The 19,984-nt window shown below is 34.8% G+C and overlaps 1 protein-coding gene across 1 annotated transcript; it reads right to left on the bottom strand.

Moving 5' to 3' along the window:
• Window positions 1–4,988: 4,988 nt before the first annotated feature.
• On the bottom strand, window positions 4,989–6,017 carry L3040_000510 (uncharacterized protein; the record flags this gene model as incomplete). Its single annotated transcript, XM_066155184.1, has 5 exons — window positions 4,989–5,188; window positions 5,296–5,512; window positions 5,582–5,630; window positions 5,739–5,908; window positions 5,955–6,017. The coding sequence occupies 5 exons, from the start codon at window positions 6,015–6,017 to the stop codon at window positions 4,989–4,991; spliced, it is 699 nt and encodes a 232-aa protein (XP_066013230.1).
• Between the last annotated feature and the right edge of the window lie 13,967 nt (window positions 6,018–19,984).

Here is a 19,984-nt window from a genome sequence, read left to right as displayed (position 1 = left end):
CTTTAAGAAATATGCCGTCCATTCGACTCGAGCTTCAAGCTGTCGATAGCACGAGACTATAACAAATCTTTGCAAGCAGCCAAGCAAAGGAGCGTCTTCTTAGCGATATGGATCAAGGAACACCGAGCTATTTACAAGTTGGCGAAAATGAACAACCTCTACGAGACGACGGGTATACTCGCGATAAGGGCATTCTTGGAAGCTATTAGCGAAAAATAGTTACTAACTTAGGCGTCGCTAGAGCTCGCAAAGGTCATTCGAAACGACGAGCTGTCATTGCTTCAAAAGCGCACCCTCTACGACTACCTTAACTGGTACGAAAGCTAGGTCGAAGAAAAGACTAGCAATCCGAACTCTAACCTCTTTAGTGTATTCGCCACTTTCGGAGATCAAACGACTCGCAGCACTTCCGGAGGTGACAAGGCTAACGATACTGCTCTTAAGCAGTCCGGTAAACGCTCCGATAGCTTCAAGGGACTTGCTAAAGGTTTTAAGTGCCCGTGCCTTAAAAGGAGAAACCATCACTAAGACGCAATCAAGTGCAAGATCCTTCGCTATTGCTTTGACGGTCTTAACGAAAGTGGATTCGCAAAGCCGAACCGAGATGATATCGTCGCTATAAAGAAGAGGCTTTAAGAACTTAAGTTCAAGGCGCTTCGAGAAGAAATCACGAAGAAAAGTTAAGCACAAATTCAAGTCGATAAGATCGTCTTAAAGGGCAAAGAGAAGCAATCGAACGATAGCGATAAGTTAAAATACCTTAGAAAGGTGTTAATAGTTATTATCGATCTTGAGCTCCTTAGCACGCTCGATAATCTTGTCCTTGACGGTCTCTATAGCACGGCTGACAATAAGCACTAGCTATCCAACAGCACTCTTCTCGATAATTGCGGCGCTACTTACTTTGTTAACGATGAGAATCTCTTAGTGCTAGGGTCAATTCAGCGCTTCCGCTTAACCGACTTCATCGAAGCTGGAACGAGTAGTCTCTTAGTCGTCGGGCGAGGGACCAAAGTCTTTAAAGGAGCTTTGAACGGACCAAATGGAGCTAGGACGGAAGATTTGAAGTTAAAGAACGTCGCTATCGTCAAGGGGTTTAATGTCAATATTATCTCGGAAGCTCTTTTAAGCAAGGCTGGCGTGTGGTACTCGGGATATGACGCAACTTTCCGCTACGGGAAGGTCAAGGAGAGCGTCGTTTTGAGAAAGTTAAAGAGGAAGTTCAACTTTACGTTCTTTGAATACAAGCTATTCAATTATTCTCTGCCTTAATTGATTCGTAGCTCCCTTTGCTTAATGATGTTCCCTACAACTTAAAAGCGCTTGCAAACACGCCATAAATTCCAAAAGAGCAGTGTCTTCCGAGCTCTAAGGGAGGATTTATCGATACTCTGGCATTTACGGATAGGTCATCTAGGCAAAGAAGCGCTCGAAGCGCTGGCTTATAATGCCAGGGGGGTGAGACTCAAAGGAATCACTAGGGTTAAATGTGAGGCATGTGCTATTACGCACGCTCAATAAGTCATATCTCGCCGCACGTCAGATAATAAAGCAGCTAAGCTATTTTACAAGATCGCCTAGGATCTATTCGACTTCCTTGACGGTTTCGAAGGGAGCAAATGATTGTTAATAATTAAAGATAAATACAATAGGAAGCTATTCGGCTTTACATTGAAGGACAAGTTACAATTGACGGTCATGAAGGTGCTGAAGGAATTTAAAGCATGGACGAGACGCAAATACGGTCTTTCAATAGCTGTTATGCGTTATGACAACGATTCTTCGGTAATCGCAGTCAACGTAATCGGCTTTACCGAATATCAAAGATAGGCGAAGGAGGTTAAGATCGAATTAGAGCTCTTACTATCTTTTAATCACGAACCTAATAGAGGAGCTGAGAGGGCTGGGAGAGAGGTGATAGAACGGTCTATCAAAATGAGAGTAAGAGCAGGGCTCCCAGAGAAGCTTTGGCCTAAGACTACATTAGCCGCTATCTACCTTTACAACATGATACCGAGAGCGAAGAGCTCTATGAAGAGTCCGAATGAAGTGCTATAGCTTTGGTTCAAGCAATATTTTAAGTAATACGATCCGGCGATCCTTACACGGATCGATACCGACTTGAGACTAGATTATAGCGGTTTGGTTGCGTATAGCGCTCGTGCGTACTTAATGATCAAGGACCGAGAAGCTCTTCGCAATAAGAGAGCTTTTAAGGTCAAACCGAAGGGACATATAAGCTATTTGGTTGGATATGTAGCTTCTAATATATACAAGGTCTATGTTCTTGTGCTTTATAAAGTGATTGTCATACGCAACGTGACGTTCGATAAGACTTAATTCTATCTTAAAGACGAGGAAAAATCGGTCGGCCAACCGATTAACGAGATCAAGAGCATCGTTATTGAATTAAAAGATATTGAAGACTTTAGTCAAACAAGGGACGCTTTGTCTGACATAGAGAACGTCGCAGAGGATCGCTTAGAGGAGACGAATGCAGCTGATGTAGGGGGTGAGCAGCCGTCAGACCTTATGGAGGTTGACCTAGAAAGATCTAATCAAAGCTTAAGGAATGCGACCCTATCTAATCCGAGCGATGCATAAACGTTAAGAGCTCCAACTTTAATTAGAGACCTTATGGATACGTCTATACTAAAAGCAACTGCTTTACGAAACGATCCAATAGACCTTGATAATTTAAGCTACACCGCTGAACGTCTCGCTAGCTCCTTAGCTAAGAGCAAGGGCGAAGGTGCCTTAAGACTGCCAGAAGCAGGGAAGAGCACCGTAGACGGGTAAAAACTTGGCCTTAATAAGGGAGCGCGCAAATCATACCTTCAGGTTGTTATTTAGAGCCGGGGCCCGGAGGGCCAAGCTATAGGCCGACTAACGAGAGCTTCTACGTCAACAACCGGCGGAGATTCAAACCGAACAATCAAGAAGGAGCCTTTGGACCCCTTTGATGCGAGCATTGATAATAAGAAATTAAATCATAAACACTTTAAATAAAATTCCGACTCTAGTAAGGAGCACTCACTTATTAGTAGCCGCACTAGAAAACGCGCGAGGATATACGCAAGTGTTAGTAAGCTTCTCTTGGACAACTCTCGCGCCGATTCGAACCGCTATTCGCGCGTCTTAGATTTTGTGTCGATTTTCTAAGCTAATAGCGAGCCCGTGCGCGAAGATAGCAAAGATTACGAGACATTACACGCTATGATAGCAGCTGCTACCTCGTTTGGGCTGTCATCAGAACAGCTTAACCCGCAAGAACGAAAACATCCAAAACCTCTTATCTATTAGAAAGAGCTATAACGACACTTATACGGCAAAGAGTTCAAGGACGGAGCTCTTATAAAGCTGAATAATCTAAAGAAAAGGAATTGCTAAAGAGTGATTCCCGAAGGCGAAGCTAAGTCAAAACTTATACTTCTTAAGTAGGTGTTCATATATAAAACTGGCTCGTCCGAGGAGATCGTAAGGTTTAGATCGAGGATTGTGGTTAAAGGCGACTTTTAAGACGAATCTACTATCTATTTAACCTACGCTGCTACGCTAGCAGCTAGATCGTTTAAGATAATGATAATTATAGCAGTCGAATTTGATTTAAAAGTAAAACAGTTCGACGTTATCAACGCTTTTATCAACGCTATAAGACACACGGACAGCGTCCTAGTCACGTGTTATCTCCTTGACGGTTTTAAGCAAAAAGGTATGCTCGTAGAGGTCGATAGAGCCTTATATAGACTTAAAGACTCGCCAGCTTTATAGTATTTCGACTTTACAAGCACACTCGATAAATTAGAGCTTATTCTACTCGGTAAGGAACCGTGTATTTTTACGAATTTAAACAAGACGGTCTTCATAGCGTTCTACGTGGACGATATTCAAGTCATATATCATCACTTTAATCTTTTTAAAGCGCAAGAGATCATTAACGGTCTTAATAAAGCGTACGAGATCGAGGCGATAAGAGATATTGAATGGTTTTTTAGTGTAAGAGTCGCTCGAGACCGTTAGCGAAGAACGCTAACGCTTATGCACGACGCTTATATTGAAAAAATAGCTAAGAAATTCGAACTCACGGACGGACGCTGCTTAGCAATTCTATTACCGTTCTATAACCTAGTCAAAAATAAAAGGATAGCTTCGCGGAAGCAAGTGAAAGAGTACCAAGAGAAGGTTAGATCCGTGCTATATATAGCGATCATGCTACGCCCAGATGTAGCTTTTGCAGCCTTTTAACTCTCTTACTTTAGCACCAATTCAAGCGCGGAGCACCTTCGAGCTATAAACTAGTGTTTGCGATATCTATTTGGCTCGCGCTTCAAAGGTATTCAATACAGCCAGTTCAGCAAATCAAAGCTAGTAATAGCCTCTAACGCTTCTTACGCCGATGACGAAGAGACAAAGCGATCTTCTCAAGGGTACATTATGTTTTTGTTCGAGGGTGCGATCTTTTAGAAAGCTTCAAGGCAGGATACAGTCACCATATTATCCACTAAAGCGGAGCTCCTTAGCATGGCCCTCATAGTAAAAGAGACCATGGCGCTTTAACGATTTTTTAAGGAGCTGCACCTTCGTTTTGCGGCGCCTTGGGTGGTCTATTATAATAATTAACAAACAATCAAGCTTATAGCTGGTGAAAAAGAGCGTATCTCTACCAAGCTTCGCTACGTCGATATTCATAATATATGGCTGCGCTAAGAGCACTTAAAAAGGAGCTTTCAGGTTTAATATCTCTTTACCAAAGAAATGCACGCTGACGGTCTTACAAAGAACCTGACTCGACAGAAGTTTAAGAGCTTCATCAAGCTCTTAAATTTATAAGACGCTCGCGCGTCAGTCGAGAAGCTTTAATAGCACGCATATGCTGTTCATTTATTATATTTTATTTTTTTTATTTGCACGTGATTTAAAAGAAAACATCTATTTAGCAATCTTAACCGTCATTCTATCCTATTTTACACGCTTCTACCCTTCGCTTTTCACAATAAAAGATCTATCAGAGCTTCTAGCAATCTTTTTACTTTAGCTCGGCGCTCCGCAAGAGTCATAGCAACGGCGGGCGCCGCCGCGGGAGCGGCAAGCGCAACGACTAGCGCAAGAGGGGCGACGATAATAGGTGCGACGGAAGCGACGGGAGCAGCGGGGGCGACGGGAGCAACAAGGGCGGCAAGCGCAAGAGCTGCTACAGCAGCAGATTGGAGCCTCTGCATGAAGTCCGAGAGGAAGTTCTAGTCAAAAGGAGCTGCCTGGATTAAATTATTTCGGAAGTCAAGGAGCTTGACTTACGAGAGGGTGACATGCTCGAGGCGCTCCGCGTCACCGGACCACGGTTCGCTGTCACAAGACTATTCAATCTAACAAGGGCCACATTCAAATTAAAAGTCTTAAAAGCAAAAGCAAAACCTGCAAGGCCACCGAGACTACTTCCAAAACCTCCACTTCTACTCGCTAGACCGCCCAGATCACTAGCAGCACCTCTTGAAAGGGCAGCATCTAAGGCGAGCTGTTATCGCATAGCATCTCGGAGACCCCGGCGAACTCTTTGTATAGCACTATTGTCCTTAGCGCTCACGAAGTTATCGAAAGCGGTGTTAGCAGCGGCAAAAGCAGCGGTGCAATTGCTATGGCTACCCTTAGCACACCGAAGACAGCGTATGACGCTCGTATCACAATTATAACAGTCTCCATTAGACCCCGATGTGATCCCACTATTAATGCACTTAATGCACCTCAAGGCCTTGACGGTCGTTGGCATAAGCAAGCGCCTGGTAAGAGGGTCTGGAAGAGGGGGCGAAGCCTCGGGGGTGGGAGTGCGAGGCTCGGGGGTAGGAGTGCGAGGTATAGCCGCCGCCGCCGCCGCAGCTGCAGCAGCAGCGATAGCTGAAGCGGACAAGGGATTCTCTTAATAGTCAGCATGGAAATATTAATCTATCAGGAGCACTTACTCTTGGACGGCCTCGGCCGCGCTTGACGATTCTACTAAATTGAGTTACTTGCTTAAGGGGCATTGTGTGAATAGATGGAGGTTGAGTGTTTGTTATAATAGAAAGGAACGCGCTCTTACTTATATAGCAACGCGACAAGGACGGCGCTAAAGACCCCCGCTACGTGATAAGACCGACTTAGGAAAGAATTGCATTCTTGACTGACACTCAATTAATAATAACAACCGCTATTTGTTTGTTTGGACTGCGATGACAATCTCTTTTATTTACAATCGAGTTTAGAGAGCTTAGTCACTCATTTTTTTTCTTTTTTATTTGCTTGCAGCTCAGCAGCTACGCTGCTGACTTAAGGGGTGTATTATGCGGAACAGGCATAGTTCCACCCAAGCTACATGTGACATGTCATGTGACCTCGCTTAGTAGCGCCCTTAGCACACTGGAGCTCCTAGGTACATGTACATAGATCCTGACGAGCTTCTTAAATAGAATATACCAAGCTTCATTCAATCCACAGAATCTCCTCCTGATCTTAGTGCTGGTAAGCACTACATGTTATTATTAACTTTGTTAGCATTGTAGTGCTTGATGCCGAACTCGTCGATAAAACCTTTGCGACCTTTTTATTCGTAATCGAGGCCGATTAGTCTTAAAAACAAAGCGGTATCTTCTTCGTCATAGCAAGTAAACATTGAATTAACAACGTTATTATTAATATAAACGACTACGAAATCTTTATAGCGACCAAGTATCTCGTTGATTAGCTTGTTGCTACCGGTGCTAAAAGGGTTGACCTCGACTATAGCGTTATAAAGGAAGGGAATCGATATTGCTAAATAAAGAAAATAATTAGCTTAAAGCAAAGAATCAAAAAGCAAGGAATCAAAAGGAAAATAATTACTTAAGTTAAGTATAGTTGTAGTTAAGTGTTGAAGTTGGTTAAGAAGTTAGGTATTAAGGTTAAGAAGTTGAGTGTTGAAGTTAAAGTTGAGAAGTTAAGTGTTAAAGTTGAGAAGTTGAATAGAAAGTAGTTGTGGTGATAATGAAAAAAAGAAAAGGAAAAAGAAGGAGAGCGAATACTTATATAAAAATAAAAGTGTAGCTTAATCGTAATCGAGGCATTGCTTCGATTCATTAAAAGTGAATTATAATATTTAAAATAATAAATCGACGCAGAACAAAGAAAATAACGCGTTTTGAAATAATGAATCGACGCGAAACAAAGAAAATAACGCGTCGCTTAATAATAATCGATGCAATGCTTCGATTCAATAAAAGTAAATTATAATATTTGAAACACGAACTCGACGCGGAATAAAAAAAAAACGCTTCGCTTAGTAAATCTGATTAATAAATCTGATTAGTAAATCTGATTAGTAAATTTAATTAGTAAATCTGATTAGTAAATCTGATTAGTAAATGCTGCACGGAAAGAAACCTTGCATGCTGCACGTCCTTTTGCTATACGTGCTTAACTCGGCTATAGCTCGGCTATAGCTCGGCTATAGCACGTGCTTTACCGTACGTAATCTGATTAGTAAATCTAATTAGTAAATCTGATTAATAAATGCTGCACAAAAAGAATTAACGTACTTAAGGCTGCCATACGTAACTTACGTAAGGCTGCCACACGTAACCTACGTAAAGCTGCTATACGTAACCTACGTAAGGCTGCCACACGTAACCCACGTAAGGCTGCCATACGTAACCTACGTAAGGCTGCTACACTTAACGTACCTAAGGCTGCCACACGTAAACTACGTAAGGCTGCCATACGTAACTTACGTAAGGCTGCCACACGTAACCTACGTAAAGCTGCTATACGTAACCTACGTAAGGCTGCCATACGTAACCTACGTAAGGCTGCCACACGTAACCCACGTAAGGCTGCCATACGTAACCTACGTAAGGCTGCTACACTTAACGTACCTAAGGCTGCCACACGTAAACTACGTAAGGCTGCCATACGTAACCTACGTAAGGCTGCCACACCTAACGTACCTAAAGCTGCCATAGCTCGGCTATAGCTCGGCTATAGCACGTGCTTTACCGTACGTAATCTGATTAATAAATCTGATTAGTAAATCTGATTAGTAAATGCTGCACAAAAAGAATTAACGTACTTAAGGCTGCCATACGTAACCCACGTAAGGCTGCTATACGTAACCTACGTAAGGCTGCTACACTTAACGTACCTAAGGCTGCCATACGTAAACTACGTAAGGCTGCCATACATAACCTACGTAAGGCTGCTACACTTAACGTACTTAAGGCTGCTATAGCTCGGCTATAGCTCGGCTATAGCACGTGCTTTACCGTACGTAATCTGATTAGTAAATCTGATTAGTAAATCTGATTAATAAATGCTACACAAAAAGAATTAACGTACTTAAGGCTGCTACACGTAAACTACGTAAGGCTGCTATACGTAACTTACGTAAGGCTGCCATACCTAACGTACCTAAGGCTGCTATAGCTCGGCTATAGCTCGGCTATAGCACGTGCTTTACCGTACGTAATCTGATTAGTAAATCTAATTAGTAAATCTAATTAGTAAATCTGATTAGTAAATCTGATTAGTAAATGCTGCATAAAAAGAATTAACGTACTTAAGGCTGCTATACGTAACTTACGTAAGGCTGCCACACGTAACCTACGTAAAGCTGCTATACGTAACCTACGTAAGGCTGCCATACGTAACCCACGTAAGGCTGCTATACGTAACCTACGTAAGGCTGCTACACTTAACGTACCTAAAGCTGCCACACGTAAACTACGTAAGGCTGTTATACGTAACCTACGTAAGGCTGCCATACCTAACGTACTTAAGGCTGCCACACCTAACGTACTTAAGGCTGCCACACGTAACCCACGTAAGGCTGCCATACGTAACCTACGTAAAGCTGCTACACTTAACGTACCTAAAGCTGCCACACGTAACTTACGTAAGGCTGCCATACCTAACGTACTTAAGGCTGCCACACCTAACGTACTTAAGGCTGCTACACGTAACCCACGTAAGACTGCCATACGTAACTTACGTAAGGCTGCTACACTTAACGTACCTAAAGCTGCCACACTTAACGTACTTAAGGCTGCTATACGTAACCCACGTAAAGCTGCTATACGTAGCGTACGTAAAGCTATTACACGTAATTGACTTATAAACCATAGTTCACGAGTAAACTCTTCTTTTAACTACTACTACCGGTATTCTTAGCTAGCTAGCTAAGGTCGATATAAATATATTAATAATAATAAAAAAACTAAAGATATCGATAAAAAAAAATTCAATTAATCATTGCAATCAATTATAAACAAATAAATACAAAAACTTAATAATACAAAAAAAGCAATTTAGTAAATAAAATCAAAGTCGCTAATTATAAAACCTAGCAAGAGCGATACTCTTTGCAATTAAACGCTTGATTTTAAAAGAAGCTTCTTTCCTTTTATCTTGTATTAATCCCGCTTCATCATCTTTTTTTTCTTTTATTCGTTTGCGCTTTAAAGTTGATGATAGATTTGTAATTCGTTCGCTTATTAAAGTATTAGATTTAAAGTCGTTAAACTTATATATAATAATTAATTTACTTTAACTTTAAATAACGATTGAAAGAGTTTTAAGTTTCGAAATACTAAGTTTCGAGGTTTAAGCGGCATTTAAGGTTCTATAAAATAGCGAAGCCGAGTCCGGTATTCTATCAGCTTCCTTTCTACTTATTATCTTTTCATCATTTTGCTTAAGGCTTGATATTTCTTTTGCGTCAAAATAATTTTATTAAGAAATATCATTCGAATCGTTTTGATCGCATAAATTTGCTATCGCTAATATTTAAATTAGAATTTATATCTAAATAAAAGCGTATATTATATAATATCATACTTCGTTGCACTTTATTTTTGTGGTTTATATAGCGTTTAAAACTAATCGATTCGTTCGTACCGTTCGAATCTGAATTTTCTAAATCGTTTTCGTTTTTTATATTATTAAGAACGTTTTAATCTATATCATCTTAAGTTTGCTTATCGAGAAGTAAATCCGTAGCTACTTTCGATTGATTTACTTTGCTTGGTTTTCTTTATAAAGAATATAATCGATTTGCTACGACTTTGCTTTGAGAAGCGGAAGAATGCGCTTTGTATAATCCTATATGATAGTTAGTAAATCGATTAGTAAATCGATTAGTAAATCGATTAGTAAATCGATAAAAAGTAAAAATATCGCAAGTAAATTAACTTACTTTTTAAATGCCTTTCGTAATTTAAAGACTTTCCGTACCGTAGCTATCGCATTTTAAACGAAACATCTTTATCAATATCTTGAAATCTATTTAAGTTCTCTTTTATTTAATATAATTAATAAATATTTATAAAATCAATATTATTTAAACTTACGTGATTCTCGCACTTTAGCTTTCAATATTATCAACTTAACTTTTCGTTGCTTAAAACTTATTGTTCGAAAGTCTTGATCGATCGCAAGATTATCGCAAGCAAAGATATATTTAAAATAAAATAAGCTTTAAAATTAACGATTTTGCTATTCTTGAAACTTTTGTACTTCTTATTCGAATTCCTTTTTAAGCTGATTCTTATTTAAATCATTATAATTTACTAAAATCGATTCGAATAAGTGCCGAGCTTTATTTAAGCGAGTATTATATATCTTGAAATATAAAGCAGTTATTTCTTTTGCGATTATTGATAGCGATAAATTACTGCGACGATAATCGCAAATATCTCTTGCAATATTAAATACTTTTTCTACGCAAATACTAGTTAAAGAGATGCATAGAAAATCTTTAGCTATTCGAGCTAAATCAAAGTACCGAGGCTTAAGGTTTCGCCAAGAAGTCAAAATCTCTTGTCCGTCGACCGCTAAACTTAATTAATAAAAATCAATAAAATTAAGGTTTTAAATTAAAATTTCAAACTTACGAGCTAAAAGATAATCATGCACTTCCGACGACTCGTAATCTGTATCTTCGAAAGAAGCTTGTAAAGAAGAACTTGATATTAATCTGCCGCGGAGTAATAAAGCGGCTATCGGTTGAACTTGACGATCGATTGCTTTAATATTATTAATACGTTAAGCTATAGATATTAAAGACTTATAATATTCGTTAAAAAGCCTTTCGAATCTCGCTCGATATATTGTAGACTAATCTTTACTTTCGTAAAGCTAAGAAAAATTTAAGTCGAAAGTCTTTAGCTTAATAGCAAGATGTAAGATTATCGCGAAAGCAAAAATATCTTTTAGCGGCCTTTGCGTTTTCTTATAATACTTATTTAATTTCTCGATAGCATTGATAACGCTTTTTTTTAATTGCAAGATCTATTCAAAATCATTGCGATCTTCTTTCGAAATCTTTATATATTCAGATTTTAATCGTGCTTATGCTTTATTTAAACGTTCGAATATTTTATTAAACATTAAAAATCTATATTAAATAATAAGATTAAGCTCTTTACTTAAGTGCATAGTTAAAAAGTGAAACGGTCGAAGGATATCGATTAGCTATAAGATTTGCTTCTATTAAGTATTAAATAATTTAAAAATACTTATCTTATCGATCTTTGTACAATGTCTTTAAATAATATCTTTAAGAGTTATAAATCGATTAAGCATATAAAATATAAAATCTTATCTTATAATAACATTTAAAACAAGCTTTAAGCTTTTCGTTAAAAGATGCTTTAAATCGTCGATAAAAGCTTTCATCGTTTTATTAAATCGCGATTTTCGAAGTTAGCTAGCCGTAATACACTTAATAAACTTCCGAACTTAAATACGTTGATTAATAATTAGTAAATATGATTAGTAAATATTTTTTTTAGAAAAAAAGAACTTACAATCGCAAGTGTATATGCAATCTTTCGTTTATCGCGTCTTTTTGCTTTTTTTAGCTCGTTTATATTAAAATCTTCTTTTTAATGCTTTTTTAAGCTTTCGTTCGTTAGCGATAATCGCGGTCCGAGCAACGCTTTAAGAGATAATTGCAAAACGTAAGCTATATACGGAACGTATAAAATCTTTTAGCTTATAAAAAGCTTTTTTTTAAATGCATCTTCGACGCATTTAAGCAACTCTTTTATTATTATGTTATTCGAAGATGCGTTATCCGTTGTAATCGCGATTATCTTTTCTATTAAGCTTAATTTAATAAAGCGTTCGTAAATAATTCTTATTAATTCTTTTCTTATATAATTGAACTTAACGTATATAAATCTAAGCATAAGCTGAATCATATGCTAATCTTTTGTAATTGCAGTTCCGATTATGCATATAAAAGAATAGCGCTTAATACTAGACTAATAGTCTAGTGAAATGCTAAGTTTTTGATTAGCTAGTAAATTGTTTAGTAAATAGCGATTAATTTCTAGAATCTTATCGTCGAGGTCTCGCTTAATAGTTAAAGCACTAAAGAGCTTAAGATATAGGTTTTGTAATTCGCAAAGAGATTTTTAATCCGAGTTATTAATTATTCGAAACGAGCTTCGCGTAGATAATATAACATTTAAAACACCTTTTCGAAATGCTGATTTTAAGTCTTAATGCGAAAGCGTTTTTCGTAATAGATGTGTTTATTAGATATTAGTTTTATTATTTATTGATCAGATTTACTAATCCGATTTATTAATCAGATTTATTAATTAGATTTATTAATCAGATTTACTAATTAGATTTATTAATTAGATTTACTAATTAGATTTACTAATTAGATTTACTAGATTTATTAACCGAATTTATAAATAAAAACAAACGTATTAAATTGCGTTAAAGAGATTTAGATCTTAATTGAGTTTGCCGAAGCTTTTGTTTTAGCTTACTTACGACGCGTTTGCAAACATCCGTTTTTTAATGATCGGCTAATGCTTTCGTTCTAGAAGCCTTTAGCTTCGGATGCTTTAAAGCTCGGTCGCACTTTTTATAGCATACTATAAGCTCTTTTGTTGATTTCTCAGCTGCTTAAACGAATTTAATCTATATAAAAGAAGTTTTCTTTTTATTTTAATCGATTCGCAAAGGATTTTGATTAGCTTCTTATTATTAAGAATACTATAAGGTCTATGATCACTAAGTATTAAAAGTCTTAATCTCTTTGACGTTTTAAATATAATATTGATTAAAACATCTAATAGTTGCTAATAGTATTAGGCTAGAGAAACTAATTATAAAGCTTTCGAACTCTTGACTTTGAAATAAATCGGTATCTTCGTAAGTAGTTGAAGTAATTTAAGATGAAAACGAATTAGTAGCTTAAGAAGACATATTTAGATTCTAACGAATTTGCTATTAAACTGTTGATTTAAACTTATATATCAACGTCTTATATACTTGAATATTATATAATATCATTTTATAATTTAAATATATTTTATTAAATTAGTTTATTTTTAAAAAGGGTTTTGCTTACGCTTAATTCTTTTTAAGCAGCATTCTTGCGAGCGTTAAGTTTTAATTAGCGGTTTTTTTTTTTATCTTTTCATTTCTTTTTATTTTTTTTTTATTAAAGCTTAATTATAATTATATCTTTTAACACTTTTAAGCTTTTTTTATTTAGGTTGACTATTACGAACAACCTTCTTATATATAGACCTTAATATCGGTATATTTATATCGACCTTAGCTAACTAATAGTATTTAAAGGAGTTCACGGGCCATTTAATATGCTTCGTTCAGCATATTACATTAGTCAAAAGACTTTTAACTTAACTAGTAAACTTATTAGTTAGCTAATGCGCGTGATTCCTTCTAATTATATAAAAGGAATCAGCTCTTTTGAATTTTAAAGAGCAATTAGAATTCAAATACTTTTACAACCGAGTGTTTTGCAATTGCAAGTACTTTAACGATTATTACGAAGTTACGAATATATTCTTTAATCGCTTAAAAAGAATCCAATACTCAGTTTTTTTCAACTTTTACTTTCGATAATTATTAATTTCAAATTCAAATAATGATTTTATAATCTTCTTAAGCTTTATATAATCCTTTCGCTTTTTTATAAATTTTTTAAATAATCGCTTAAGGTCGTTATAACAAGTACTTATTTAAATTTATTAAGGTTTAATTAGTATACAAGGATAAGGTGCTTATAGAAATCTTAATTTAAATATAATCTTTACAGCTTTCTTTTCGGCTGCTGCTATGCGATAAATAAAATTAATATAATTTAATAAATATTAAAAATAAAAGCATTTAATTAAAAATTTATTATATAAAACGATAAAACACTTTATAATCGTATTAGCTTATAATTATATCTATAAGCTCGAATATCTATTATAGCTAAAGAATAGATAAAAGAAATTTATATTTTAACGGACGCTTGTCGATTTATTTGTAAGTGCCGTTTTATTATCTATATATTAATCAAGTTATTAATTTATTAAAGATTGCAAACCAATTAAACTCGATCTTTACCGAAGTAGATAATGAAACTTATTATTCTTTTTCTATTGGACGAACGAACGGTCGAAACGCTCGGTGTATAATAAAAATGCTAAACGAAGAAAGGCGTAATCGTAGCTAGTTAGTTAAAATAAACGAATATCGAGTTAAGCGGTTTTTAAATAACGGCTATAAAATTAAGCTATCTATTAAATAGATTAATAAAAACGAACATAACGACGGATATTATAGAATTAGTATTATTAGCGAGCAAAAGACTTTTTATATATAAAAGGGAGGTATCGCAAGAAAAGAAAGTAATAAATTCGATAGCTTGCGAAGGCCTTTTGAATTTCATTATTATAAATTAATAAATGAGTTTATATAAATAGTTTTAAAATCGTTATTATATTAAATAAAATATATATATAATTAACTTTAAATATAATTCATAAATCTAAATATTAAAATAATTTATTAATATATTTATATCGATTTTAAATATAGCAAATCGATCAATTCTTTTGATTTAAAACTTTAAGATATAACGACTTTAAGCGATTACTTGAAAGAACTCACGAGAGCGCGAAAGTTTATATAAGAGCTTAAAAGAATCTTAAAGTAATAATTTAAAATCAACAATTACCGAGTGTAAAGGTCGAAGGTAGCTGAGGTTTATATATACGAAGGTAAAAGCGTTAAAGACTCGTAAACCATAGTTCATAGGTCAAAAGCGAGGAATAAAAGAATACGAAGAATGCGAAAGAAAAAAGGAAGGAAGTAGCTTAGCGCATATAAAATGCGTCCAAAAGACCTAGCGTATCGTTACAAGACTTAGCGTATCGTTATACAAGAAACCGACGATTAGTAAATGTGATTAGTAAATATGATTAGTAAATATAATTAGTAAATATAATTAATAAATATGATTAGTAAATATGATTAGTAAATATAATTAATAAATATAATTAATAAATATAATAAGTAAATATAATTAATAAGTATTATTAATAAATATAATTAATGAATAAAATAAATAAAAGTATTTTTATAGAATATAAAATTTGTAATTAATCGTGAATTTTATTTTATATAAACTTAAGCATTAAGTTTAAGAATGATCTTAATTCCGTATCGCTATCTTTAACGCCGTAAAACAACTCCGGAGCTGGCTCGTCTTTTTTCTAAATCAATTGCATAACGCGTTGAAATAAAATAAGATCGCAATCAGCTTTTTTAAATTCAATATTCTTTTCGAATCTTTTTATATTTTATCAAGCGGCTGGACTCGGTAATTCGTATTTAATCTTATCGGTATTTGCTTTAATTTTAGCTCGCTAATACTTCTTTTTATTAAAAGAAAAGTAGACGTAAAGAGGCTTGATTAGATAAAGACTAAAAGTTATAATATTAATTCAATTGATTAAAAGCATAATAAAATGAATTCTTACTTAGTTCGTTTTAAAACCGTGCTTATTAAGTCCTAAGCTATTAATTCAAGGAAAGCTTTTCTACTCTTTAAATTAGCAGCTCGGCACTTCTTTGTTAAAGACCGCGCTACACTTTGCTAATAGCGACGAAATTATTAAACGGTCATTATATAGCGTGACTTTATATTATTAGCAAAATATAAATATTTAAATGAAATAAATGCTTACTTATGCGTGCTAACGTGCTAATTGCCGAGTGACCTTCTTCATCTCTTTATCGGTAATCGAGACGTATCTATCGCGAAGTATATCATTATTTTCTTTTTCGTCTTTTCGCAAATTAAATTCTTTATAAACCTTTTCGTTTGAATTGAATGCTTTATTAACTTAATCGCTATTTAAGTATTTTTTATTATTGAATCTAGTTGTAAAAAAAGCGGCTTGCATAGCAAGATTATCTGCGTAGATACTTCGATTCTTTTTAAAATCGATTAGTAAATTGCTTAGTAAATCAAAGAAAAGAAAAAGTACCGTTTATTTATAAGATTTTTTCGCATTTCGGCTTATCGAGTTTTCCTTTTAGCTTTTAATGCTTAAGAATATTCTAAGGTTTGTTTTTAAATTATAAAAAGCTGATTAGCGGCCGCTTGATCTCGTCCTTTAGCTTTTCGAAGCTCATTTGCTTAAGGATCTTGTTTCAGCTTTATTATACGAGCATTAGCTCTTATCGTATAAAGATTGGTTGATAATTAGCTTCTCTTTGGCCTTCTTCTTTAAGAAAAATTAATAAATTAATAAAAGTTAGAATACTACGTAAAAAAAATATTTACTTTGCGCTTGCTAAGGTTTCTTAGCATCGGATTGCTTGCCGCTACGATTGCCGTCGTATCGGCCGCATTCTAAGAAAGACGTTTTTGATTAATAAATAGATTAGTAAATAAGAAAATGATTCTTATTATAGATTTTTCAATCCTTTTTATTAAATCAAGCTGATTTGTATTTGCAATGATACTTTTTATCGAATCAAGCTGATAAGCGGCTATATTAAATAGTATTATAAAGAAGCTAAACGTTAAAAGTAATTGTTTGAAGTAAAATTAAAGGTAGTAGAATAAAAGTATTAAAATTAAAAGTGAACTCGTACATTTTATTTTTAAAATATCTTAGCGCGGCCGCTAATGAATTTACGAGGTGATAAAGCAGCTGCAGCTAAGATAAAGCGGCCGCAGCTAAGATAAGGCGGCCGCTTCGCGCAATTTTTACTTTATAAAGTAAAGTCTGATTCCTTTTTACTATTACTTAATAATCAATTATAATTATCGCTTTCTTATTTGCTACGCTTTTGAATATAACGCTATTCATTGCTTTGTAAGGTCGTCTTTTTTTTGTTTAAAATTATCAATTTATTAATCGTAAACTAGATTATCGCGATCAAGTCCTTTTATTAATACTTTTAAATAGCTTTTTTACTAAACGAACCTTTGCTTTCGGACCGACCTCCTTTTACCGATATACTAAGCACTACGGCTAAAAGAGATAACGTAAGCTAAGATAAGTTAATTAATAAAGCAATTAAGAATTAAGCGATTGAAGGTCAAGCGGCTAAAGGTCAAGCAGCTAAGGGTTAAGCGGCTAAGGGTCAAGCGGCTAAAGGTCAAGCAAATAAGGACGAAGCATAAGAAAGTGAAGCAGATACAATACGCGGCGAAAGCGTAAAAGAAGAAAACTTAAATTTGCAAAGTGAACAAAGTAAGTTTATATTTAATTAATCGGAGTACTATTAATACTTTTTCAGTTACTTTGCTTAACGCAAATCTTTATCTTTAGTCTAGCAAAGCTCAATTAGCTACGGATGCGCTAGACTTTACTTTTACTAAGCGCCGCGCTACTACAACTCGATAGCTATCTAATTAGTATTTAATTAGTAAATTGATTAGTAAATCAATTGCAAATAGCTAACAAGCATTTACAAAAATTCTTAACTTTATTTTTGCTAAGCGCCGCGCTATTATAACTTGATAGCTATCCGGTTAGTATTTGATTAATAAATTGATTAATAAATCAATTGCAAATAGCTGACAAGCATTTACAGAAATTCTTAAAACCTCGCGCGGTATTGCAAGTCTATAATAAAGAATCGATTTATCTTCGTCCTTTTCTCGCCGAATTTCTTAAGGTCAAGCTAATAAGTATTAATTACTTTATTAATTAATAATTGCTAATTTTTATTATTTTAAGTGACGCTCTTTAAACACTAACAAACTCTTGCGCAAATACAGACTAGCACTTATCATCTCTTAGACTTCGATCCGGTAATGTTTTTGACTTATAATTAATAAATATTTATTAATTAAATTTTTCTTTAATAAACGCAGTTAGATTTACTTCAGCTATTTAATCCGAAATAAACAAAAGCATTGTTCTTAATAATACTAGCATAAGTATTAATAGCTTTTAATAAGTTTAATCTTTTTAAACCTTTTTCTTTCGTTCGCTAATTGTTTTAGAACTGCTTTAAAAGCAATATAACAATCGACGAGCTAAGCGAATGCATCAGCTTAGCTTTAAAACGAAGATCCGTCTTACGACTTAAGTGTTAAAAACAATTCTTTTGCAGCTGCTAAACCTTCTTCTGCTTTTATTAGCAATCGCACTAAAAAAGCTTTCGCGCAAAAAGCTTTTAAAAGGTCTTTCATTGTCTCGGGCCCAACTATAGCTATAAAAACCGCGACGAAGACGATGCCTTATAATAATATAAATAAAAAAGAGCAAAGCGATGATAAAGAAAACTCAAGTGAAAATGATATTCTTCTCTTTCAATACAAAAGAGCTAAAAAATCACTTTCGACGGCTAAAGCTGCTCGCTCCGTTCTATTAGCTAGCAAATCACTTTCGGCAATTAAAACTTCTTCTCGTTAAAAATCTAAAAAAGGCAAGTATCTTAAGAAGTCTGCAATTGTTGCGAAAAAAAGAAGTCTAAGCTAACGAAAGCGCCGTCGCTATAAGCTAAGAAGTAAGTTTAATCAATTAATAAATTGATTCTTAAGTACAATTATTAATTTATATAGCTACTGCGTTAAGAGAGATCCGACGATACTAAAAAAGCACCGAGCTTTTTATTAAAAAGACTCCTTTCTAGCGTCTTGTTCGAAAGATCACTTACGATTTTAAATAAGACTTTAAATTTTAAAGCGGTGCTTTAGAATGTTTACAAAAAGCTTCAAAAGCATTTCTCGTAAAAGAGTTTGAAAGTAAGTACTTATATATTTATTTATTAATCGATTTACTAATCGATTTACTAATCGATTTACTAATCACTTTTAGTGACGAACTTATATGCTATTTACGTTAAACGAGTAACGATTTAAAACAAAGATATAGCGTTGGTTAAGAAATTGCGGGAAATCATGACTAGAAGTTTTGTTTAGTAATTTTAGTTTATTATAATATAATGCAATGTAATTGTAAAGTATAACATATGTGATTAATAAATATAATAAATAAATATAATGATTAAGTAAAATTAGTAAATATTCGTAAATTTGTTTTATTTTTAGCGGCCTTATATATATTATTTTTAGCTGTCCCACTTTAAACCTATAGGGTTTCCCTATCCTCCGTAAGGAATTTGACTTAAAAAAATCCTCCTTATAAAGTTTAAAAAAAAAAGTCCTTTATCGGCCAAGACCTTATGGGGGGAATGGGGAGGAAAACCCCATGGGGCCCCCACCCCATGGAGCAGCCTACCCCGTGGGGAGGACTCAAAACTCCGTGGGGCCCTATGGGGCCCCATGGAGCAGCCTAATCGATACGCGATAAAAACCTTTCCGACTTTATAACTCAAGGCTAAGTAGAATAGTACGAAAGCCTTTCGCAGCACTTTAAGTATTGCTCTTATTCTTCGAAGTCTTACCGATATTATTACGACTCGAACCTTTCGAAAAACTACCGGTATTGCCGCGATTAAAAGTTTAGCGGGCACTTCGGCGGAGCTTCTTCGCAGTAAGAAGTGCTAGCGATTCCGAAAATAAAAATAAAAAAGACAAAGACTTTTCGGCAATCTATCGTAATCAGATCGAAAAGGAATTACAAAAAGTTCGTAATATATACTTACGCGGTTAAAGAAGTTACTTAGCAAAGTATTATTTCGATCTATTGCAGCTAAGATTTGACGTAACAAATCTAGCGAAATTGAATCGACGATA

Source organism: Drepanopeziza brunnea (genome assembly GCF_022702325.1).
Source record: "Drepanopeziza brunnea f. sp. 'multigermtubi' strain 214-2 chromosome Unknown ctg1, whole genome shotgun sequence".
Classification (NCBI taxonomy): domain Eukaryota; kingdom Fungi; phylum Ascomycota; class Leotiomycetes; order Helotiales; family Drepanopezizaceae; genus Drepanopeziza; species Drepanopeziza brunnea.
Note: the sequence above shows the minus strand (reverse complement) of the source record. Positions and strands in the feature narration are given on the sequence as shown.